The sequence below is a fragment of the Festucalex cinctus genome, chromosome 1, assembly GCF_051991245.1.
Source record: "Festucalex cinctus isolate MCC-2025b chromosome 1, RoL_Fcin_1.0, whole genome shotgun sequence".
Taxonomy (NCBI): Eukaryota; Metazoa; Chordata; class Actinopteri; order Syngnathiformes; family Syngnathidae; genus Festucalex; species Festucalex cinctus.
In genome coordinates this window covers 63,641,913-63,668,106 of record NC_135411.1, presented here as the reverse complement: position 1 = coordinate 63,668,106, position 26,194 = coordinate 63,641,913, and the positions used below count along the sequence as shown (strand labels likewise).

Sequence of the window (26,194 nt, the reverse complement as noted above, 5' to 3'; positions counted from 1 at the left end):
CGACGGCTTGCTGTGCCGCTCGGAGTCCTTTTAAAGTCCTGATTGTCAATGCGATGCAGGTGCGGGGCTGGGGAACGCCCCCCTCGTTGGTAGCACTGGAACACACACACAAAAGCACAACAGGCTGAGAACCGAACCATGACACTTTTAAAATTTGTTATCTTAGACAATTGAGATCCTTTTTAAATTTCTAACAAATTGTTCAGAGATCTCCCAAGATTATTAATACGTCTTAAAAAGTTAATTGGAAACTTAAGCAAGTAAATGCCATAGTTCTCTATAGTTTTCTGCAGTAAATATCTTTTTCCAAAATTCAAAAATACCTGAAATCTTAAACTTTCACATTTTTGTTTTAATATCGAACAAATGGTTCAGAAGGTTCCCAGCGTCTTATAAAGTTAATTGAAAATTTCAATAAATAGCTGCCTGAGATGAAAATTATTTTAGATTTACCTTATATCGGCTGTCAAATAAAAAAAAATAAAAAAAAAGGCAGATACTGATATTCGTTAAAATGCCTAACATCGGCTATCAGTCTGTCCCAACTTAAAATCACATTTAAAATCATCCCCAAAGGCTCATGCATTATATTAATTAGCAAAGACTAAAACAAAGGACATGTTTTGCTATAATTATAGTTAGTTTTAGTTAGTTTTGTAGTTTTCTTTCTTTTTTTCTTTTTTTTTTAAAGCATTTTCGTTTTTAGTTTATTTTGTTAACGAAATTGTTTTTTGAATTTTAGTTTTAGTTTTTTTCCCCATTAGTTTTAGTTAACTAAAATAACCTTGGTCAGATTTTAAATATGTATGCTATTAACATGGAAGTGTTAAAAATCATTTATATGACTCCTTATATGGATTTGCTAGAAAATGAAGTTTGCAACACTAATAAGCTAATAACCTGACCATGTTACCAGAAGTAAGTGAGCATAACTCGCATCCTTTTGCGCGGAAATGTGCTTTTTTTGTAGTCCTTCTTTAAGTGGGACTTGAATTTTATTCTTATTCTTATTCTTATTCTTATTCTTATTCTTATTCTTATTCTTATTCTTCTTCTTCTTCTTATTATTATTATTATTATTATTATTATTATTATTATCATTCTTCTTCTTCTTCTTTTTCTTATTATTATTATTATTATTATTTGTAGTAGTCGTAGTAGTAGTAGTAGTAGCAAACCAATCATAGCCAAACTGTTTTTACACTTGACATGTACTGTATTTATTTTCCTAATATTGCGACCCTGATGAAAAAATCACATTATAACTTTATTCATTCTGTATTTATTTCTGCCTTTTTTTTTTCCTCTAATGACAACTTTCTTCCTGATTGTCAATTTAAAATGGAATTTTCCACGTTTCTCCAGCTATTCTCAGGAGTGGGGTTAACGGCCTTACATTTGCATGACCCGATTTGCTGAGGTGAAGGCCAGCGTACCTTCTCAGTAAATAGTCCGCAACCTTCAGCTATTGATTGTGGCTGCTGCCAGCGCTCATATCCTGAAAACGTTCTCGGAGGCCAAGTAACTCATCACGCAAACTCGCTATATAATTCAATGCATGCCTTAGAATGCTGCACTGTACCTCCATTACCTGCTGTAGCCCGCCTGCCTGTCTGTATCTAAATCATGTTGTTGCAAACGCTGCAAGGCTCTACACTTCACATGTGTCCTTACTCTATTTCAGCTCTGTGTTAGTTTGCTAGGTTTAAATTGAGATCAAATGTGCCCCTTCTCACCATAATCCCCCAATCGTACAAATAATGTGAATGTTTTGTAGTTGTTATGTTCCAAATGGGAAGTGAAAGCACCAACCCGATGTCTGAACTGATTGGCTTTTTTTTTCTTTTGAACTATTTTTAGCATCCTTTCAAAATTAATACATTTTAATCAAGAATTTACAGCCTTGGATGCAGAAATACTTGAGATGTGAGGGATAGGCGCAATCATATTATCTTGTGGGAGTAAAAGAAAAGCAGCAATGACACGTTAAAAGGGAGACAACACATAACCAGAAGGTATGAAAGTGAATACTATGAAAGTGAATACACTCAACCAGAAACATGGTTTAGACATTTTTAACAGTGATAAGCAATCCCCTTCACTCCAGGCTTTTTTACTGGATTTTGACTGATTTTGCAAGGCTCACAGAATATTGGGTTGTATTGCTATAAAAAAAAAAAAAAAAAACAAAAAAAAAAAACATGGAACCTACCAAAAGAAAGATTAAAGTCTCTTATTTCATCAGGAGGAAAATGTATATTTCTATCTGTTTCAATTTTGCAGCAATTAGCATTAGAATACAAGTATAGCTAAATGTCATCATTATTCACAAATCTATTTAGAATTGTGAGTAATTGAGCTTTTATTCAACATGGTCCTGGTTCAGCTCCTTTACCCTGCTGCCACCTGCTGGCCGTTTGTGTAATAACTACCATTTGAGAGGCTACATCAAAGCTCTAGCACAGGGGTGTCAAACATACGGCCTACGGGCCGGATCAGGCCCGCAAAGGGGTTTAATCCGGCCCACGAGATGATTTTGTAAATAAAAAAAATAAAAAAAAATCGGAATGTCGGACTAATTAATCAGCCGGCCACAATCAAAACACATAAATTTGTAATTTCACAAGCACTTCTCAGATGAACAATGCAACTTGTATGGGGAATCGTCATCCTGGATGTCATTATTTTACACACAACTTAAACTATGGTTTGTTTAATTATTATTATTATTATTTTTTGTAATCATATACCGACATAAACGTGTTAAATACGACAAATTCAATTACTGGTAACACAAATAGATATGACCAGGATTAACGTCCTCACAACATCATTAACTGCGCCATGCAATGCATTCTGGGAACAATATATATGCAAAATAGGTCAATTTAACACATCCGGAACATATACCGGCAAAGTGTTGCCGCATTCCATTTGCATTCATGTTATTTTTCAGAACAATATGATTACAGTTGAGCTCCGTAATTTAGGACTGGTCCACGAAATTTTGCATATGGCAATTGTTTTTTAGTTATTGACTTAGACTTAGACTTAGACTTGACTTTATTGATCCCTTTGGGATGGCTCCCTCTGGGAAATTTACATGTCCAGCAGCAATGAGAACAGAAAATAAAATAAAAAAATAATTCAATCAATCAATATATACCGTTATTTTCCCGATGCGGCCCACTTGATAATATATTTTCCTCCATGCGGCCCCTGAGCTAACATGAGTTTGACACCCCTGCTCTAGCATAAAAAAAACAAAAAACAACAACAACAAAAAACGTATAAATACGTCGTTGGGACACTTAAAACATTTAAAATAGAACATATTTATATGTTTTGGGAGCAAATGAGTTTTAATATGTCCAACAAGCAGCAGGTGTAAATGACATGCACATTGTGACTGCATATGTGCGTGTGTGTGTCCATTTAGGATGCCGGATTGGGCTTCTGTTGGTTGCCACAGTGTGCAGTGAGCGCAGGAGGAGTGAGTGGTTCGGGACTGCGCAGCTTTTATGCCAAAAGCTGGCATTAGTGTGGCAGCTGTTGTTTTGTGCAGACGTGTGTATGACTGTGAACGCATACCTGCAACTATGTATGTGTGTGTTGCAGTTGTAAATCATTCATTAATGCGCGCGCGTGCAGCCACAGGAAGGGGATGATAAAAGGGGAGCAGAGCAGGCTGTCAAGTGTTTTTTAGCTGTTGCAAACAATGCATGTTAATACTAAATTAATTACATCCAAGGGGTTAATCAGTCAATAAACCAGCTGTCGTGTTCTAAACGAGGTGTGAATTAATCGCTATAAAACAAAAACGATGGGCGGATTGTTTATTTTTGTCGGCTTAACGTAAAATTCACGTTGTATGCTAGGAATTTATACTTATAGGAATAACCCTAACCCTGGACAATACTAAGTTAACGTTGCAGAATTTGAATATGCAGAGATGAGAGATTGAAAATTTTACAAAACGGTTGTAGTAGGATGACAAACAAAAAAGATAGAAGTCTTCGTTTCATGCAAATATGTTCATCGTGTTAATACTGTTTTGGATTGTTCACAGAGCAATCTTACAGAAAACCTTGCAATGCGGATCTCACAAGGAATCTAGCGGGGGGGAAGCCACAGGGATCCTTGGAGTGACAGCAAGGTGTCTGGTCACTTACCGGACGGCTGAAGGTGGCATGTCTTTGCAAGAAAGTGTTGTTTCAAATATTTCAATCTTGACTCAGTACTTTCCGTGACAAATATGCACATTCTCCTTCTCAGGGTATACCGGTTTTCTGTCACATTCCAAAACATGTTTTAGGTTAATTGAAGACTCTTAATTGTCCATAGGTATGAATGTGATGTTGTGGTTTATCTGTGCGCTGTGACTGAATATCGATCATTCTTAGGTGTACACTGCCTCGCTTTTAATCTCAACGAAAGAGTGTCCAAATGTGTAACTGCTACTAGAGTACGTTTTTGTCATTGCAATCTGATACTACATGTGCCAAAAAGTCCTTCTAGAATACACTCAACCTTTAGATGTGACAACATGATACATGTTGCATTGACATGTTACTGGGATGAGATCCTCAAAGGTACTTTTGACATTAGACCGTTAATATCCTTTTGGTTCTGGGAAATGTTATCCAATAATTGGCCCTTTAGGTTAAATTGGCATCAAATGAGCATTGTAAAATAGAAATAGACGAGAAAGAATACTACTGGACCCATATTGCAGTTGTATAAAGGGTTGGTTGGTTGTTTTAATTAAAATGTCATGATTTTAATTGTTAAATTCTAACCAACCGCGTGATCGTTTCATTATTTAAATTTTGGAAATACCACAGTTTCCTTGATAAAATACAAACGCAGTCTCTCAGTTGGATCAGCCCAGATATTGTCGTGAAATTGTCGCTTTTGAGCCGCTTCACTTTTGGAGGCTGTTGTATAGTGATGTCATGTGTTAAACTGGATGCTGTCCACTTACTCTTAACACAGCGCATGACAGTGGCTCTTTAACCCTCTTTTCATTTTGTGCTCTTTGCACTGCACTCTGCTCCATTTCATCTCATCCAAGTAAACGCTGTGCACTGGTGGGACATCTGTTAATCAAAGGCGACACTGATCCTGTTGGGTCGCTGTAGTTACATGACCGTGGCAGCAGAGAACCAAGTTAGTTTGTACATATGAGTGAGTGAATATTACAAGCAATATAGGAAAAGGTGCATATCATTCGCGTAAGTCATATTTGAATGTTTTTCTGAAGCAAACAACAAATTCAACCGACAATAATAATCTCAATATATTCAATATTACTCCCTACTCAGACATGATGAAAAAACATTATTTTTGAAAGTATATTGGGATTTTTAAAAAATGTGATATTGTAACATAAATTTAAGAATTATTCAGGCAATTATGCTGTCAGGCTAGCAATATGTATCATAGCAATATCAAAATGTGTGTGTGCTCGCCCTAAACGCACGGCTGAAGGTTGACGGTCGCCTGATGACTCGGATGGGCCGTTGTGTACCATTTTGATACTGTTGTGTTTAAAAAGATTTGGCAGCCACAGAGGAAGTCTGTCACGGCAGCACGCACACAGCCAGCGAGGGAGATGGGATGCATGCGCCGGTGTGGAAGTGTAGAAAATAGAAAGAGCACACAGACCACAGTAAATAAGCTTGCCGAGAGGAGAAGTGCAGCTTTTCACTCAGGGAACATAACACAACTGAAACCATCAACACAATTCTTATATTCACCCATCTATACAGCTATTGATGTGTAAGGTCACAAGATAGTGGATGCAGTTCTTCGAGAATTAATTTATTACGACAATGAATAACACATTCAAAGTGTAGCAAAGGATTTTGCTTACCATGGACACGGCAACAATGCAAGAAGTGACTATTGGCCCGAAACAAGCAGAATCTGTAAAGCCATCTGGACTATTAACACTGAAAAGATTAAATTGGATAGGCGAGGTGAAAGGTCACATTGGGTGACAGAGCACACCGTGGAAATGAGAGTGGTTGTTGTTGCTTGTTTGTTTATTGAACATATGAACATATAAACAAGTAGCAGAAAAGAAAAGAAAAAATTATCCATCCATCCATCCATTTTCTTGACCGCTTATTCCTCACAAGGGTCGCGGGGGCTGCTGGCGCCTATCTCAGCTGGCTCTGGGCAGTAGGCGGGGGACACCCTGGACTGGTTGCCAACCAATCGCAGGGCACACAGAGACGAACAACCATCCACACTCACACGCACACCTAGGGACAATTCGGAGCGCCCAATTAACCTGCCATGCATGTCTTTGGAATGTGGGAGGAGACTGGAGTACCCGGAGAAGACCCACGCGGGCACGGGGAGAACATGCAAACTCCACCCAGGAAGGTCAAGAAAAAATTAAAGAAGAAAAAAACACAATCATTAGTCACGGTTTAGATGTTCAAAGGGAGTAGGAAGAAGTTGAAAATTTATGTAGTCCTACTCCTTAGTATTTGCATCTTTTGACTTATTTCATTATTGATACAATAGTCATGCCACTGTCTTTGTTGGTGCGCTGTGCGAAATATTGCACCACAACTCCACCCGCAGTCTGCGCCCAGTTACCCACCTATTCACTAATCATATACCGGCGCAAACACGCCCACAAAACTGACAGCTTGGAGCAAATTTGCAACTGATTTACCACACATGGCAATGGATTTGCGCCAACAACATGGTTGTTATAGTAACAGTTGCGAGAAAAATGACATTGGGGCGGTGTGGCTCAGTGGTATGGTGGTCGTCTTCCAACCCAGAGGTTGTGGGTTTCGATCCCATGCCATTGTGACCAGTATCGACCAAGTATCCTTGAGCAAGATACTGAACCCCCAATTGCTCCTGATGTTGCGTCATCAGGAGGTGAATGGGTAGTCAAAATGTAAAGCACTTTGAGGGCCTTGTAAGGTGGAAAAGCGCTATATAAATGAAGTGCCATTTACCATTATCAGAAAGCGAGGTTGGACTGAGCGTAAGTGTTTATAGCCCTTTACAGAGCAGAGAAGACAACAACGACATTCATTCATAAAGTACAAATTATTGGTGCGATCGGTTTTAAAAATATATTTTCAGAGGTTGGCGTACAGTATGCATCTGGCATGTAAAAATGATTGTAAAATGCCTCCCCGCCATTGTCAAAAGAAAAAGAAAAGAAAAAGAAAACTTCCCCTCACTCTCTCTGTCTCTCTGTCTCTCTCTCTCTCTTCCGCCCTCCCTCCCCCTCTCTCCTCTCTGCATGATGAGCCAGAAAGGGACGTGCACCGTGCCACATACACTGATGTCATGATCGAGGTTGCGGCAGGTTTATACATGCTTTCCATAAACGTTATTTGCGAACTCTGTGTTGCTATTTGCGCTGGCGTTAGTGAATTAGACACTGTATATCAATGATTCTCGTTTGCCTTGGGGTGGGCATATTTTACATCAAATGTATGCAAATTACGTAATTTACATATGCGCAAATAACACCGGCGCATCGGGGCGCAATCTGGCTGGCAGCGCGCTTAGTGACAGATTTCCCCATCTGCGCATGTTTAGTGAATTAGGTCTCCCGGATTGCTCCATTTTTACCGGTTAGCGCCACACAAAGTCTACGCAAACCTTTAGTGAATCTACCCCATTGTGTATTTTTTTTTTTTTTTTTTTTTTTTTTAGTGTTCATTTAAATTCAAACAGAAGCTAACTCTGTTAGCTGGAGCTAATCTGTGCATCCAACACAACTCATTGCAGCTATGTTTACCTGTGGCGTTGACATAAGAATCAGATATGTGTGTGTTTCTGGAGGATAGCTCTTCGACAGTATGGTCTAGAGTACTCAACTCTTGAGTTGTCACTGATACCAAATACCGAGACCACTAGTATTTTTGAGATATACAAAAAAGAAAGATAATTTTAAAGAAAGTCCTATATATCCCAACATCGAAACATAGACATTAAAATGGCATGAAATTAATGGCATTTTTTTATTCTTCTAATTTCTAGTTCCTGGTTGTGAAATGGCCACAAGAGGGCGGCCTTTAGGAGTACCGATACCTTGAAATAAGGCCGTGTATTGGCCCGATACCGATACCTGGTCCCCATGAATGATTTTTTTGGCTTGACAAGTATTCCATTTGCTTCTTTATGTGCTCAAAATTGGTGTACATTTAAACACCTGCAGACGCAGGTAAACTCAAGCTCTTGATGTGACGTGAGGGAGTGTCTCTCCATCATAAACATCATTACAGTCATCGAGACTGTAACAGAAGAGGTGGTGGCGTGCTGACAAGATGGGGGATTTAAGTGCGCGTGCAACTTCATCAAGCGGAGGCAGGAGGTTGCAGAAGACGAGAGAATACACACCATCTTATTGTCTGTGCATCTTCCAACATGTGCCGTCGTCACTGTCATGGCAATATAAGCAGTGCTTTTGACACCGAATTGTCTGCATGCAAGATGGAGCACTTAAATCTTCTTAAGTCTTGCCCTCTTCATTTATTTCCAGCTTAATTCCCCTGAAAATGTTTTGCCTGTCATGGAGCTGTTGGCTCTGTACACCTGTTCTTGTGGAATTATATGAACCTTTTTTCTGCACTTAGACTCATCACAGAGGCAGCAAAATGTGTAATTTGAAATGAAGAGAAATGAACAGATGGCAAGTGCAAAGATATGGAGAAGCTCATCTTTGCTTTGGATGGGATGGTACTGGAGAAGTGAAGAAGAGGAGGAGGAAGAGGAGGGGGGAGATAGGGATGGTGGTTTCGCCACTGACAGTGACTGAGAAACCAGCCCTTATCGTGTTGTGAGCAAAAGCACACACAAAGCACTCTCACTCCATTTCCCTTTCACTCTCTCACCCCATGCTCCTTCCCTGCCCTCGTGGGATCATTTGCTTCCATGCTTCGCTTCTTTCCTGGGGCTGCAAACTGTTGTAAGGTTAAGTGTGCGCTTGGCCCATGCTTTGTGGAAGCGGCGCATCCTCGTGCAGCTGAGATCAATTGTAGCATCCTGGGTGACGAGAGGGGAACAAGTCGTGATTGATAGGTTAATGTGACAGATGGCGTTGTGGAAGTGCACCAGGGAACTGCTGGATGTGACGGGAAATGAGCATGCAATTTATTCCGAGCCCAGATTTGATTCTGAATACAGGCTGGGGGTACTTGATACTTGATACCAGTACGGGTACTCTGCTAATATTTTTGATGCATACAATTTGGCAAAAAAAAAAAGAAAGAAAGAAACTAACACAGATAATTTTAATTAAATTAAATTAATATTAATTACAATTTAGTTAAAATTGCATGAAATACATGGCAATTTTCTATTCTTCTGCTTTGCCGTCACCGTTGAAATAAGGCTGGTATTCGCCCAATACGATCCCTGGTATCAGCGCTTGCCCATCATAGAATACATGCCATTGCGGTCACAATAGGAGATATTTATGTAATTTGGTGATCTCATTCCTCACTTGAAAGCAATAGAAATCTCATGATTCTATTCAACTATTCAACATTTAAAGTTGGTATTGGTAATATTGAAAAAAAAATGACTAAACTATATTGGACTATCATTATTAGAAATTAATCAATCTAGTTAATAACAAATGAAAGAATTGAAACATTTACCCCCCTAATCCTCTCCAAAATATGATCCTAAATTGGGGGGGAGGTGGGATGGGGTATTATACATTTTACTACAACTGTCCGGAAACTTTGATTTTCTGTTTTTTGTTTTTTTTTTGTTTTTTGAGTGCTTGTATTCAATCAATAGCTCGCGTTGGCTCGCTGTTCATAGACAGTATATCTCAAACATCCATAGAAATACTCATTCAATGCGCCAAACAGCAACGACTAGCATGTGAAACATTTTATAATTTATTTGACACACCAAATAATAATAATCACCAGCCAATCGGGTACCGTATTATACATGGGTACAGAGAAACCCCCCCCAACTTTTTAAGGTGATTTTGGGGGGCCGTATTATACACAGGCAGGTATTATACACGGGATTTTATGGTAACATTTTATTTAAGAATAATAATATGTATAATATACTAGTGATAAAATGATTTTCTTATGAAAGATGTTAACAATATGCTTGCTGTTGTGTTAGTGGTGTACAGTCTAAATAATAAACAGTGGTAAATGAATACATCGCTTACAGTGTCAATCATTGTACAAGACAAAATACTGTATTTGATGCTGCACTTAGCACCTAAGTGACCTAATGACCTGTGGTGTGACTATACTAGCTTGCTATGATAGTAGCAAGTATGAATTAGCAATGGACTCCAAACACACAGCGCTTCAGTGTTCAATAGGTAAAATTGTAAATGGACTGCTTTTTATATAGCGCTTCCATATGGTGCACAAAGCGCTTTACAATTGAAGCCTCACATTCACCCATACATATTCATACACCAATGGTCGGCTGCTGTCATGCAAGGAGCTGCCAGGTCCATCCATCCATACATTTTCTTAGCCGCTTATCCTCACAAGGGTTGCGGGGGTGCTGGAGCCTATCTCAGCTGGCTTCGGGCAGTAGGCGGGGGACACCCTGAACTGGTTTGCCAGCCAATCGCAGGGCACACAGAGACGAACAAATGCACTCGCACTCACAAGCACACCTAGGAACAATTCAGAGTGCTCAATTAACCTGCCATGCACATCTTTGGAATGTGGGAGGAGACTGGAATACCCGGAGAAGACCCACACGGGCACGGGGAGAACATGCAAACTCCACCCAGGGAGGCCAAAGCCTGGACTCGATCTTGCGTCCTCAGCACCGGGAGGCTGACGTGCTAACCACTCATTCCACCGTGCCACCGCAGCCAGGTCCACTCGGAGAAAATCTGGGTTAAGTGTCTTGCTCGAGGACACTTCATCAAACCCACAACCCCACGGATGGGAGACGACCACCCTGAGACCAACACTGAGCCATGCCGCCCCAATGTGATATATATATATATATATATATATATATATATATATATATATATATATATATATATATATATATATATATATATATATATATATATATGAGCTTAATAACTTACGGTTAGCATGTAAACACGTGACAACATGCTAGCATATTAGCCGGAGAAGCTGTCTCATTGTCTGAAATGTAAAAACTATTTTTTTTTTTTAACCTCAAATACTTATTGCACAACTGCAGGTTATCACACAAGCAACGATAGAGGTTACTTCAATCGATTCGTTTTGTTTCAGACTAAGAATACAGTTTGCTCTATGCTTTATGATAAACTACTAAACTAAATGTGGGTTACACCTACTGTGTAATGTGGATATGCTTAAAATGCTTGTTCTTCCTCTTTAGAAATGAGGCATGCAAAACTAGGCAAGCACGGAGTTTTCTCCTGGGGATGTTGAGGACACATCTCAGCCCGTCACTTCACTTCACCAAGCAATACATTTCCTGAAAAAGCCACCAGCCTCCCTGTTTTGCTCGCTGTAGTTTAGCTCGGTGACACACACACATTGACACACACAGAAAGAAGTATTACCATTCAATAAAAAGCTGGGGCACAAACAGGAGCAGCAGGAGCATCAGACTGCAGAGGCCCCACAGTGGCTCATCTGCTAAACTTAGAGCACAAATGGGCCACTGAGAAATATTCCGTGTGTACGTGTGTGGACGGATACATTGCGTTTAGGCTGTTGTGTCAATACATGAAGCATAACATTGCTCATCTTGTGTCTACGTCCTTCTTCATGACACAATATCATCCTTTTACAATAGATATCATGACAAGGCAAATAAATTCAATGACAGCCTCTGAGCTTTAAATTAAGGTTTAAAAAAGTGCTGAAAATAGGGTCAGTGTTAATTAGGTGATGCTGTGATAAACGTGTGAGCTAATTAAGCCTGTATATGTTTGACTAAGGATAAGGAGGCGTCCATGATAAGAGAAGGGATGATAAGGTACAAGCACCAGAAGACGGGCTGCTTTTAATTGAGGGGAAGATAATACGTGCACACGTGTGGAGAGCGGTGCAATGAGTTGACGCGGGACAAAGGGAAATGAAAGAGAGGTCTCGTCATCAATACGTCATTGGAGCTCGCAAACCGACGGCGGCACGCACACGCGGGCTTTATCGGAAATGAAAGTGCTTGAGCACAGTGTGTGTGTGCTTGCATCTCTACTCACCGTGTGTATGAGAGTGAAAGAGCCGTTGGCAAGTTTCTCCTGCGTACTGTCTTTTCAATTGACTACATTCAAGTGAAGGCCAGCTGTTCCCCCTCCTTTTTCTCCCACCACGCCTCCCACTCGCCTCTCTTTTTCCAGCCCTCCAACCTCTCTTCCACCCTCCCTCCATCTCACTGCTCTCCCGCTCCCTCTCCTTCCATCAGACAGTGTCAATACCAGCGCCACTAGCCCACCGGCCCCCTCTCAAGTTGAAAGGCGCCTTTATAGGCAGGATAGAAATACACCTTGCCAAAAACACTCCCAGCAGCAGACAGCGTCATCGCACTGACTTTGCTGCCCCCTTCCATCTCCGTTTTTGTCTTCACTTGGAAGTGCACGCCATATTTTTTGTATTGCTTCTTCAGAAAGGGGAGAAGAATTGAAGTAGACATAGAGAATCATATTTAAAAACCTCAACAGTATTCAAATAATAATGTTCAGCTTGATTGACACAGAGAAGTATTAATTAAGTAATGTTTAATTATTATGATACTTAACCACCATATAGAAATTCGCCATAAAAACACTCAAACTACAAAAAGTATCAAAGTGTCACTCAAAATGTGGACTTCATTATGTTTTTTTGTAGTAGTACGTAATATATAAGCAAAACAATGTCAACACTGTGCACAGCGATCACAGCAAAAGGTTTAAAAAAAAGTTATTTAGTACTGCAGTGTCTATTTACAATGTGATTATATGTGTGGGTGCACGTGCGTGCATGCGTGTTCCAGAGCAAATTGGATACGGGACTATTTCTTTAGCAGTTGGTGATGTGCCTGTGTGTGTAATTGAAATACCCACGTTATTGACTGTCTACGTGCTAAGCCGTAACTGCTCCTGGAGTGTGTGAGTGTATGAGGACACTCATTTGGAGACTCCGGGGCAGAGATTATGGCATAGCAGCCACACCAAGGCCACAGTATGGGATAGGCTCCAGCACCTCCGTGATCCTGGTGAGGAATAAGCGGTCACAAAAATGGATGGCTGGATAAACGGTTAGCAATCACGATTAGCATTAGTGCGCTAGCAATTACCACTTAAGGCAGTGGTTCTCAACCGCAGTCCTCGAGTACCCCTATCCTGCCTGTTTTCCATGTCCCTCACAGCCAACACAGGTGTTTCAAATGATCAGCTAATCAGCAAGCTCTGAATGAAGCTTGATAATGATGCTCAGCTGTGTTGGCTGTGGGAGACATGGAAAAAAGGCTGGATAGGGGTACTTGAGGACCGGGGTTGAGAATAGGGTTAGATAGCGTTTCAGCAATAATCCATGTTTAAATGAGTGGCACTGCCTCATTGATATGTATATATTACTGGATAGCCAATAGCCCATACATGCAAGCTGTTGAAGCCACAGGGTGGCCATCTTACGCCTCCCACATCACAAGCAGGCAACTGCATATAAGAATACGTACATATTAGACATATACAGCTTGTAGGCTCTTAGTATAGGGCTGGATGTTTGGTGGGGTTGTCACTATTTTCTTTTTTAAACACGTGGATGGAAGGTGCTGATTTGAACACCCCCTTTTTCTTTTATTGCTCAGCTCCTTAGACCCCAATGTTAGATTTGGCAGAGGCACCTTTTGTTGAATTACAGTTATAATTCCTTAATAATATATATATATATATATATATATATATATATATATATATATATATATATATATATGCGATTGGCTGGCAACCAGTCCAGGGTGTCCCCCGCCTGCTGCCCAGAGCCAGCTGAGATAGGCGCCAGCACGCCCCGCGACCCTTGTGAGGAATAAGCGGTCAAGAAAATGGATGGATGGATATATATAAGTTTCCTGCTGTAAACATCAAGCATATAATTTATACATGTATTTAAGGTAAATTGTAAAATGTCTAAAGTCCTCTTGTTTATGTTTTACAAATTTAAAACATCATAAATCATACTGTTTCTACTAAGTACTGTCCCAAATGTTCTCCAATTTCGATACTGTAAATGTATACACTCTTATGCCGAGAAATGTTTCTTGGGAGTGGTAAATATGGTGGTCACGCGGCTTCAAACTTCTTGGCTGATTGGCTAGCCAGTAATATATACAGATCAGTGAGAACCCTAGTAACAATAACTTTCTGCTCCTGTCTTCTTCTGTGGTAATATTTAGTGCATGAGTGCCCTCTACAGGTTAAGTGATGAACACCAAAAACTGAGTGGCAGGTTATCCATCTATTACAGCCCTTTCCTGTGTTTTGGGGAAGCTTAATGTGCGATATTGTCTTGAATAAAAACCCGCTAAGTACTAAATCAGTGAGCGTTTTTTTTTTTTTTTTTTTTTTTAAAGTAGACAAATAACATCCGCCATTTGGTCACTAGATGGTCCACAGAGGAAATACAGATTAGAACACATCACAGCCACCATTGGAATACTGTTTAAGTCTGGGGAGGGAAAAAAAAACAAAAAAAAAACATGGTTCCTGTGGAGCTTCGAAACAAAAAATAAAAGTCAACCTATTTTAAAAGTTGAAATATCCGACTTGACCAACTTTTTTGCCCAGCCCTAATCTCAGGGCATCACTGTACTAACATAAACAAACACTTCTGCCTTCCTTCAGAGTTGATCCGTTCTTTCTGCTCTGTTGAGAAGAACCGTCCTGTCCCTGCTTTCTTCTTCCTAAATGCCCGTCCAACACACACACGTGCACGCACACATTGCGCCCGACTCCTGTCCCTTCTCTGCTCCGTCGCTCCACGCTGGATCCCAGCCGAGTGCCAGCTTGGCCTTCTCCTCTCAATTTATTCTATTGTCACATTGTCCTCTGCTTCTGTCCCTCTGGAGGCATCACACCTCATCTACCTCCCAGCACACTCCCTTCTTCTGCTACAACTCAATCGTTCATACTCTCGAGTTTAATTCTTCCTCTCACACTTTTATCCCTCTTTTATCTTCACTCTCATCTGTTCATTCTTTTATATACTCATCTTTCTCCCATATCTCCACCGGCCATTCATCCCACTATTGTGGGCTGCATTTTTTTTCTGTGTATTGAAGCCAGCGCTGACGTAAGGCGCGCATCCGCAGAGGAGACCGCAAACGACTCCTAAACGAATCCAAGGCCTCGCTGGCCTGCTTCCCGAATCCGGCTGAGCGACTCGCTTGGCCCCGCGAACCCCTCTGGGAATTTTAATACTCGCTAATCGATCACATTGTGCCAACAAGAGGTGCTAATGTGGCCAGAGCCTAATTATTGTTGCTGTAAATGAAGAGGGTGGTGTTTTGCAGCACTTCATTTTCCTCAAGGTTTCTTGCGCTCAAACCTCCTTCCATCAGCAATTTTCTTGTTTGCCCGACCACTTTTCACACCCTCCCCAGTATCAGTCTTAATTATGTATTTTTCTTAAAGGCTAATGGAAATTTGGCTCTCTTAACAAGCGTGTTGGACAGTACATTAATACAGCTCTTAAGAATAGTAAGATAGAGAGCGGGAGCCAGAGGAAACAATGGGGGTGGAGGAGTGTGAAAGTCTAGAAATTCAATTATAACTGTCGCCTGGCAGACATTCCACTGGTATAAATGGCAGAGCAGATCAGAGCTATGGTTCTCGATGGATGATTAAGCCAGAGCAAGATAAAAAGTTGAGGAGCAAAAGCAAATGGATTCTGTTTAGCAATGAGACATGACTACAACATCAGCGCGCATCATTATTTCATGATTTTCAAACACAAACTCATTTGGCAAGTAGATGCACTTGTTTTGTGTTTCACCCGCCACACGATAATGACACGTTTCAACCTCACGTGCGCAGCATTGTTTTCTCCCACCTCAGTGCAATAGCCCTGATCTCATTAATGCAGAAACAAGCTAGCGGATCAAGATGTGCACATCCCCAGGGACGGGCAGGTTAGCCTTTGATGTGGAGAGAAGCTCCAAGATGGTCCGAAGATGCCGAAGCGATTTCAATAGGCTGTCCGCTTAACTACAGGCTCACAATATCGAGACATACCACATGTCTACTTTTTAAGACCTACTAAAATCATGTGGCCAAGATTTTTAATGCATGCAGGATTTTACCATCTCAGTCAGCATCTTTTCAGTCACTGTCCTTTGGACGGTCTACAGATTATATGCAGTACTTGCCTGGTCCTGATGTTAGCGTGTGTGTGCATTCATGTTGTGGAAACACTACTTGGACAAAATTACGTTTTCCCTGAAGACTTTGAGAGTTATTTTGTGGCCATACGGACATGAAAGAGCTTGTTGATCATCATGAAATAAGTACAAATTTGGGAGACTTTATCTAATGTATATTTTCAAAAGGATTTTAATGAAGACGTTAACCTGTGAATTTATGAGCCCCGGTGAGTTCCAAATCGTAGTATAAAGTTAAGCGTAATTATGTACAGTGGTCTTTCTATAAAGTTGGTTTGGATGTATTAATGGTGGATACCTGTATGTTTTGTAAGAGACATGGCTGTTCGGGAAAGATCGTTTTCATATCGTTCATCTAAGGAAATATTGTGTTCACAGATGCCCCACATAGTTTTTAATTATTATTATTATTTGTTTTTCTTTTTGTTCGGTAAAGCAAAACAGCAAAAAAGTTAACATTGGTTAAAAAATATTGACTGATGGTGATTGATGAAATGGTATAATTGACCCTTAATCATCTAACCGATAATTCACTCCTTCTCTATTTCCAATTAAAGGAAATTATATTCCTCCATCATGTTTGAAGAACAAATGATTATTTCGGCAAAACGCTGTCCTGGAAATAAGTTGTGGCAAAACTGGAAGAATACAAATTATTATATTATTGTATTTGGTAGAAATCATTCAATATATTATAATCATTATAGAGTATGTTTTTGTAGTCGTTCTTTTTTTGGACTGTATAACAGGTATTTGTCGTACTCGTCAGCCCCTGTCTTCTTTTTGATGCGTGAAGTAGCTCCTGTCGTAAACACCAATATGTAAAGTCAGAAAGACCTTGAACAATTCATGCATCTAAGTACTTACTCATGCACAGTATCAAGCTCATATCGCAGTCTTGTCGAGACTTCAGATTCTCACCTCCTCCTCTTTTGTCCAGATCAATATCCCCTTTCAGCAGTGTGTGATTGTGTCAGACTACACCACTGCTTGGTTTAAGAGTCTCTACCGTCTCATGACTTTGGTTAGATTCTTTGAATGAGGCGTCCTTGTAGGGCAAGATAATCTATACAGCTATTCCATATGTAAAACCTATATTCAGATCGCTCTTTTCCCGCACAGGCGTGCTAGCATAAACTGATGAGAATGATGGATGGGGTTAGCAACAGTAGTTTGATGTCCTCTGTATAAGCTTTTGCCAGCCCAGTGTACGCACTGATTAAAGGAGTCATAAAGGCTACTAATGAAACTCGTGACTGCTATCATTACAAGCCGCCAGTGTCCTCTGTGAGCAGAAGAAAGGCAGCTAATTTAATGTTGGCACCAATGACCCTACAAATGCACCACCACTACTAGCCCATGTGTTAAGTAAACTACAGTAAATCCAATTTGGGTTCAAATATTGTTCCGTAAACATGTCTTTCTCTCGTTTGCAGGATGACGACTCCATGTTCTTTCAGTTTGGCCCCTCCATCGAGCAGCAAGCTTCAGTCATGCTCAACATCATGGAGGAATATGACTGGTACATCTTCTCCATCGTCACCACATATTACCCCGGGTACCAGGACTTTGTCACCAAGGTAACGCTGCTCAAAACGGCTGTGTGCGACTCCTTTATGAAGTTTCAAAGAAACTGTGTTCTGTAGTGTAATAAAAACAAGATGTTGGAGGTTTATACTTGGTGAAGATAATAACCAGCCCTTTTCAAGTCCACTGTTCACCCAACTTCAATTCGTTCATGTCCATTCACATTTCCAGCCAATGAATTAACTCTGAAATGCCCTAGATTTAAATGTGGTCCTCACCGTTTCTCGGATTGGCTCCAAACCAAGGCACACTTCCACTCAAGTGCTCCAAAATTGATTGTCCAGGTCGATAATGATTTATTCCAGCTCTCTCAATGGTGGAATGAGCTCCGTCTTTCTATCCCACACCATCTTCGAGCCAAAACATTCTGGATAGATGATCACTCGTTTAAGTACCTTTAAAATCATTACAAATATAGTACATACTACTCACATCATGTCAATTGCTGATTTTTTACTTGATAAGGCAGAACAAAATTCCACTTGGTGCTCTTTTGAACTGATTTATGCTTTAGAAAAATACTGCAGACAAACCACTGCTACAGTATTTAACAAACCGGGTCTTACTTTTCTGCCCCCTCCAGATCCGAAGCACTATCGAGAACAGTTTTGTGGGCTGGGAACTGGAGGAAGTTTTACTTCTTGACATGTCCGTAGACGACGGAGATTCAAAGATTCAGAACCAGCTCAAGAAGCTCCAGAGTCCCGTTATTCTTTTGTACTGCACAAAAGAAGAGGCCAACACCATTTTTGAGGTGGCCCATTCGGTTGGGATTACTGGTTATGGCTACACATGGATTGTGCCCTCCCTCATCGCTGGAGACACCGACGTCGTACCTGCCGAGTTCCCAACAGGTAGGACATTTGGAGGCAAACTTTGGAATTTGAATTCGATCTCATGAGCAAATATGTCAGTCACTGGGTAGACATTGACCTACATCCAGTTATTGTGAGTAATTTGGAATCCCAAAAGTTATTGGTGTTTTACTTCAGAACTTCTTAACCCTAATCTACCCACATTTAGGTACATTCTGTTAAATTTCAGGTGAAGACCTTTTGAATTAAACCCGTAGACCTTGGATGTGTGTTATTGCTTAACCTCTCTGTTTTTCTTGTTACGATTTCAAACGCAGAATAGCTCAAATGGATTTGATTAATTTGAGTGCAGACCTTCAGAATGAAGAGTGAAACTTTCCCTGAAACTCGGCTGCTTTCTAGGCATTCTGATTATTGTGTTTGTGGAATATGAATTAGCAGCAAAATCCACCCGTTTTTCTCCATCTCAGGGGGCGGCCATTTTGACATTGAATGCTGTCGAATGAAAATGACATCACGGACACTCAGGGCTCAGGTAACGACTCAGCGAGTCTTTTCTCAAGCTGAGCTGTGATTAATCATTACCTGAGCCCTGTGACATCATCCATCCATCTATCCATCCATCCATCCATCCATCCATCCATCCATCCATCCATCCATCCATCCATCCATCCATCTTCTACCGCTTATCCGAGGTTGGGTCGCGGGGGCAGCAGCTTTAGGAGGGAAACCCAGACTTCCCTCTCCCCAGCCACTTCAACCAGCTCCTCCGGCGGGATCCCAAGGCGTTCCCAGGTGTCCTGGGTCGACCCCGGGGCCTCCCGCCGGTAGGACATGCCCGGAACACATCCCCAGGGAGGCGTCCAGGAGGCATCCGAACCAGATGCCCGAGCCACCTCAACTGGCTCCTCTCTATATGTGGAGGAGTCCCTCCCGGGTTACCGAGCTTCTCACCATATCTCTAAGGGAGAGCCCAGACACTCTGCGGAGGAAACTCATTTCGGCCGCTTGTATCCGGGATCTTGTTCTTTCGGTCACGACCCACAACTTGTGACCATAGGTGAGGGTCGGAACGTAGATTGAACGGTAAATCTTTCTTCACCACGACGGACCGATACAGAGTCCGCATCACTGCAGACACTGCACCGATCCGCCTGTCGATCTCCCGCTCCATCCTGCCCTCACTCGTGAACAAGACCCCAAGATACTTGAACTCCTCCACTTGGGGCAGGATCTCATCCCCGACCCGGAGAGGACACACCACCCTTCTCCGACTGAGGACCATGGTCTCGGATTTGGAGGTGCTGATCCTCATCCCAACCGCTTCACACTCGGTTGCGCGCCGCTTCAGTGAGAGTTGGAGATCCCGGCTTGATGAAGCCAACAACACCACATCATCTGCAAAAAGCAGAGATGCAGTGCTGAGGCCTGTCACATCACTTGTGGCAAAATGGCCACCCCCTGAGATGGGGGTGAAAAGGACGGGTCGATTTTGCTGCTAACTCATATTTCACAAATGCAATAACCAGAATGGCGGGTTTAGACTAGTGGGTGCATATACAACATATTATTTTAAATATTTTTGGGGGATGACTTCCCCTTTAAAGTTGGGTTTCATTGTTGAAATAATAGCTAATCAGTCTTACAATATTTGCCACTGTCTCACAAGCAAATTACTCTCACAATTTAGTGTTTATTTGGCTCTAACTTGCCATGAGAACAACAGCTTTGATTCTTTGCCTTTCCTGTGTTAAAACAAATGGAATATTGCCTGACTTAAGTCGGAGGGTGCATCAAATTTCACACTTGGAATGTGCACCTGATTGTGTGTTGGCGTGTGGCCTCTCAATTTACAGGAAAAGTAGACTTTAGTACAGTACTCTGCTTTTTTGTGGCATTCATAGAAGATTTAACTGTAAATGCTTTTGCACCCTTATGTGTGGGCTTATGAGTATGTTTTTTGTTTGTGTGCTCTAAACTGATAAATGTGCATACAAGCAGCATGTACCTCATTACGCTCTTCAAACCCAAGTTAAAAATGTGTATCAGTAAGTTTGTCTCCCTTCCACTTTATCAAATTTGATACACGACCGTATCAGTAATGCAAATCACGCAAGTTCCCCCTTGATTTATGTCGCCACAGAGAAAATCACGACCCACTCATGTGGTGCCTGGGTGATCTTTCAGTTAACACTGAAATATTATGAGATGAATCATATATGACATAATGACAGATAGAAGACTAAATGTTAGCTACTCGTTTAATGCATGATAAATCAAATACAGACTGCACCAGTATACATGATAAAAAGCATATCTATCATCTGAGCATTTGATAGATGATGGAAGGATGGATGGATGGATGGATGGATGGATGGATGGATGGATAGATAGATAGATAGATAGATAGATAGATAGATAGATAGATAGATAGATAGATAGATAGATAGATAGATAGATAGATAGATAGATAGATTGATTGATTTTGATATCTACCCTCACCTGTATAGTTTCTTCCCCCCATTGCTACATGAATGGAAGAAAAAGAAAATGAAAAAGAGGGTAACTTGTGTAACTCCAGGGAGGTTTTCAGGATTTTGGTGTTTTGATTAAGGACACCACAGCCGTGGGCCGGGAGTGCACCAGTCCACAACTCCATCCATGTTTCCAACTATTTGACCGAGATGGACATCAAGACAGTTCCTCACCCTCCCTACAGTCCAGACCTTGCACAATGTGACTTTTGCTTGTTCATCAAACTGAAGGAAAGTCGTTTTGAGACCATTGATGAGATGAGAGAGGCTGTGACGAGTTTCGTGGACACATTTACTCCAGAGAATTTCCAGTGCAGCTTCCAGAAGTTGTTGGAACACTACAAGTGCTTGAAGGGGATTAGATTTTAGTGCTTGGCCGAGGGAAAAAAAAAAAAAAAGTATCCAAATGAATAAAGTCTCAAAACATACTGAAGGCACCTCGTAACACCAAGGCTATGGGAAGGCAAGGAACACGATCTGTCAAATATATAAAATAGCCTGAATATAATAGGGCTACATTATAACTTGTGGAGCATTTCTTTTTTTTCTAAATATGTAAATGTCCTAACGAGGTGTCTGGCAAGTGAATATAGGGCAATGTGACCTCAAGCGTTCCTATGTAAGCCTAATTTTATCCTGTTTTTAAAATTGTATTTGTATGAATAGCTTTCATCTACTTTAACCTTAAATTTAAAGTAACAGAACAAGAGATGTTAGTCAACCCATGATCTTGTGAAACCAAAGGGTGAAAGTACAGTGAAGTCTTGCAATATGAACACAATTGGTGTTCTTATTTCCCTGTAGAATTCATGCGGGTTTCATGGCAGCAATAGTTTGACCCTGGAACATTTTTTTTTCTTTTTTTTTTTTCTACTGCCACTATTTTCTATTGGAAAAAAATGTTCAATTTACAGAGGTTCCACTGCACATTGTGTGTGGTTATCTTGGTAAATCCAGTGGTTATGGTTTCATTAGAAGGTTCATGATTGGTAATTTGCATACAAAGCACATATTCTAATATGCTATACCGTGTGCGAGATGCACCCAATACCCATGGGTAGCACTCTCGGGGCCTCCATCCGTCCATATGACTTGTGGTGTACATTGACATGATTTTTCCTTCCCTCTGACATCCGTCTCTGCTCTTCTTCAATCTATTGTTGCGTTTGCTTGTTTTTCCTCCTCTCTACTCTTCTCTCTCTGATAATCTTTTATTGTTGCTAGTGTTCAGTCAAATAGGCTTCTGGAGGATGGACAAACGTTATATAACCACCCAGTCGCTGCCAAATGAAAATTACCTATGCAAAAAAAAAAAAAAAAAAATGTAGCCAATTTATGCTCCTCTCTTAACACTGGCTTGCGACATGTCTGTGTTTTAAACCGACCCTCAGAGATGTATGAATGTATACACAAGGAGGTCCATTTCCATATTCCAAGCACATAACACAATCACCCCCCCCCCCCCCCCCCACACACACACACACACACCCACACACCCCCGCACACACACACACACACACACACACATTTATTTTACATCTCATGAAAAATAGCAGCTCGATTTAAGGCAATGGAGAGTGAGCCAGCGAGTGCGTGTTGGAATCGTGTCAACAGTGTGTGGTCCTGGAGGAAGAGAGCTGTCAGTGGTGAGGCCCCCACGAGGGAGGCAGTTTGCCAGACTGCCTGTCTATTTCTGAACGCTGACATGCTAGTGCACTGGCTGACATGCGGTCATACACTGTCATACGGATGCGGACAATCTGATGGAGAAGGGAGCCGGGCAGATTAAAAGGCAAACTGAGAGACAGATAGCCTGATAAATTGTTTTGAAGGCAGCGTGGTCTTAGCTGAGAGCTTTGTGACCCTGATCCCAGAGGTGTCCGACAGAGCCCAAACAAGGGGATCACTTACAAGCTATTTCCACAAGTCAGGAGGGCACTTGCAGTTGAGAATTTCAGATTGAGACAATTCCCCTCCATTTTACCTTGTTTGTAGCATCATTTCTAACTCAGGTCCCCATTCTTTTTTCCTTTACTGGTATTAGTGCATGTGTAGTTCACATTCACATCTACAAAACTAACCCCTCAGTCCACCATAGAATGTGTCTAGTTCATAAACTGATAAGAATCTTCAATTCAATTCAAAACCATGATTGGGTGTAGTATTTGATGGGGTAGATAAGGGTTAGTATTGCCTTTTAACATCTGCTATACACCACATTTATCATACTGTGGAACCTCTGAGGTGGAACACCATCTGTTCTGGAATGCCAGCTCACCTCAGCATCATAAAGCCTTTACTAAGGCGCGTTTTTCATGTAAAGTTGGGTCCGAATTTGACATTTAGGACACTATTAAAGCAGTGTGTATGCATTTGTTTTGCTCCAGCTGTAGGCTGTCAAAGCCATGAAAGGACAAAAGGTTGCAGTGATAACTTTAGAGCTGAAATGACTCCTTGAGTAATTTGAGTATCTTGATTTAAACAATGCTCTAAGTATTTTTTCCTGCCTTGGTTACCGGCTTATTTACGTGTACACTGTCAAGAAGTAGTAGTCAAACCAACCATAGCAACAATTGTTCATTCTGTGCATTACAGTAACATGGCGCCAACTTGGTGAGAAGGCCAAATTAAAAATAAACCTTACCTTACCATGGAGATCGATGCTGTGGAGCACTTTTATTTTGAATTTGTTCCCAGCAGCTTGTCGTGGCATAACAGCTGATTTGACTTGTTTTACAGAATATGTTGTTTGAGTCCTTTATATTGCTCTCACAAACTGTTGCTAACTATGTCAACGACACAGCTTTCTCCTGAAATCACGTTCAATCGCCAAAAAAAAAAAAAAAGTCAACGCTGACATTGTAGCGGCTAGCAGAGCTCAAGTGTATAGACTGTCAAGAGCCGACGTATTACTTTTCAAAGGCAATTTAATAGACATATATGACTCACTTTGATCTTGACAGCCTGACACAGTTGCCGTTCCTACTGGTCACTTTTTAACAATCCCGGCTTACTCAAATGTGTTTTAGTCAGCAAAAGCGTGACTGTGGTTCTGATGTCACTTCTTCTCATAGACCAAAACATATGGGGAGAGTTTTGTCTGCATTCTTACTAATTTTTAGAGAGGAAAATAGTTTTCCGCGAAGCACAGTTTGAATTTAAGTTAAAAAAAAAAATAAATAAATAAATATATATATATATATATATATATATATTGTTTTTTTGTTTTTTTTGTTTTTCCAATCCAAATAACTGATTAGGGCGGCACGGTAGTCGAGTGGTTAGCACGTCCGCTTCCCAGTTCTGAGGTCTCCGGTTCGAGTCCAGGCTCGGACCCTCCTGGGTGGAGTTTGCATGTTCTCCCCGTGCCCGCGTGGGTCTTCTCCGGGTACTCCGGTCTCCTCCCACATTCCAAAGACATGCATGGCAGGTTAATTGGGCGCTCCGAATTGTCCCTAGGTGTGCGTGTGAGTGTGGATGGTTGTTCGTCTCTGTGTGCCCTGCGATTGGTTGGCAACCAGTCCAGGGTGTCCCCCGCCTACTGCCCAGAGCCAGCTGGGATAGGCGCCAGCAGCCCCCGCGACCCTTGTGAGGAATAAGCGGTCAAGAAAATGGATGGATGGATAACTGATTATTCAACATAATTTTCAGTAGGATATCCGAATACCAAAATATTTCATAGCTGAAGCCCTTTTTTAGTGTCATATGTTTTTCATGTTTACAAAATATGCCCTGTGATTGACTGGCAAGTGGCAACCCATATATGGTATAGCCCACCTCTAGACAAAGTCAGCTGAGACAGGCTTCTGCTCACCTTAATGAGGACAAGTGTTATTTAAAATAAATACATAAATAATTAAATTAAAAAAATAAAATAAAAATGGATGGATGGATATTTACAACAAAAAAACTCAGGACGTCTTATTAGGCTACCCTTCCAAAATCCTGACAGACAAAAATTACCTGTAATTTTGTCATGATGTATGTATTGGGCACAAATCAGTGTGTCGCAGTTGCTATTGTGCCATCAATTACTGCAGACTATTTGTTATGAGTTAATCATATGAGGTCAATAACATCAGATTATATCAATGGATCTCATTATCAAAATGTCAACTGTATTCTAATATCCATCCATTTTCTTGACCGCTTATTCCTTACAAGGGTCGTGGGGGCTGCTGGCGCCTATCTCAGCTGGCTCTGGGCAGTAGGCGGGGGACACCCTGGACTGGTTGCCAACCAATCGCAGGGCACACAGAGACGAACAACCATCCACACTCACACGCACACGCACACCTAGGGACAATTCGGAGCGCCCAATTAACCTGCCATGCATGTCTTTGGAATGTGGGAGGAGACCGGAGTACCTGGAGAAGACCCACGCGGGCACGGGGAGAACATGCAAACTCCACCCAGGAAGGTCCGAGCCTGGACTCGAACCGGAGACCTCAGAACTGGGACGCGGACGTGCTAACCACTCGACTACCGTGCCGCCCTCTGTATTCTAATAGATGGAGTTAATTTTCAAACCATATCAACACTCCACATTATGTGACTTTCAATTATCCCAGATGAATGCTATACACCAATACATTACAACAAAATAGGTTTTGTGTGCATTTGACTGGCATATTTGCTCACATATGCAAGACACCCGGTGTCTTGCATATGTGAGCAACTTTAATAGTGGATGCAAGGCATGCAGGTTATATAAAGGAAGGAGCTTCAAAAAATGTCCCTAAAGGGACAGATTGTAGAGAGAGAACAGCATTCAGGCACACAGAAGGATAAACAGGACAAACAAGCGTACAGACAATACAAAGGCTAACAAACAGAGAGCGACAGTGCTTCAGACTGACAGATGGACAAACAGAGCAAGGTGATAGATGCACAATCGCTGCATAG

General features: G+C 41.2%; 1 protein-coding gene across 5 annotated transcripts in view; it reads left to right on the top strand.

The window, feature by feature from the left end:
- grin2ba (glutamate receptor, ionotropic, N-methyl D-aspartate 2B, genome duplicate a) overlaps positions 1-26,194 on the top strand; it is a 204,570-nt gene that overhangs the window by 102,309 nt on the left and 76,067 nt on the right. For all 5 annotated transcript variants that reach the window (XM_077501309.1, XM_077501293.1, XM_077501315.1 and 2 more), the window contains 2 exons: positions 17,790-17,933; positions 18,524-18,794. In XM_077501309.1, coding sequence (XP_077357435.1) covers positions 17,790-17,933; positions 18,524-18,794 — 415 coding nt within the window. The remainder of the gene's footprint in view (positions 1-17,789; positions 17,934-18,523; positions 18,795-26,194) is intronic.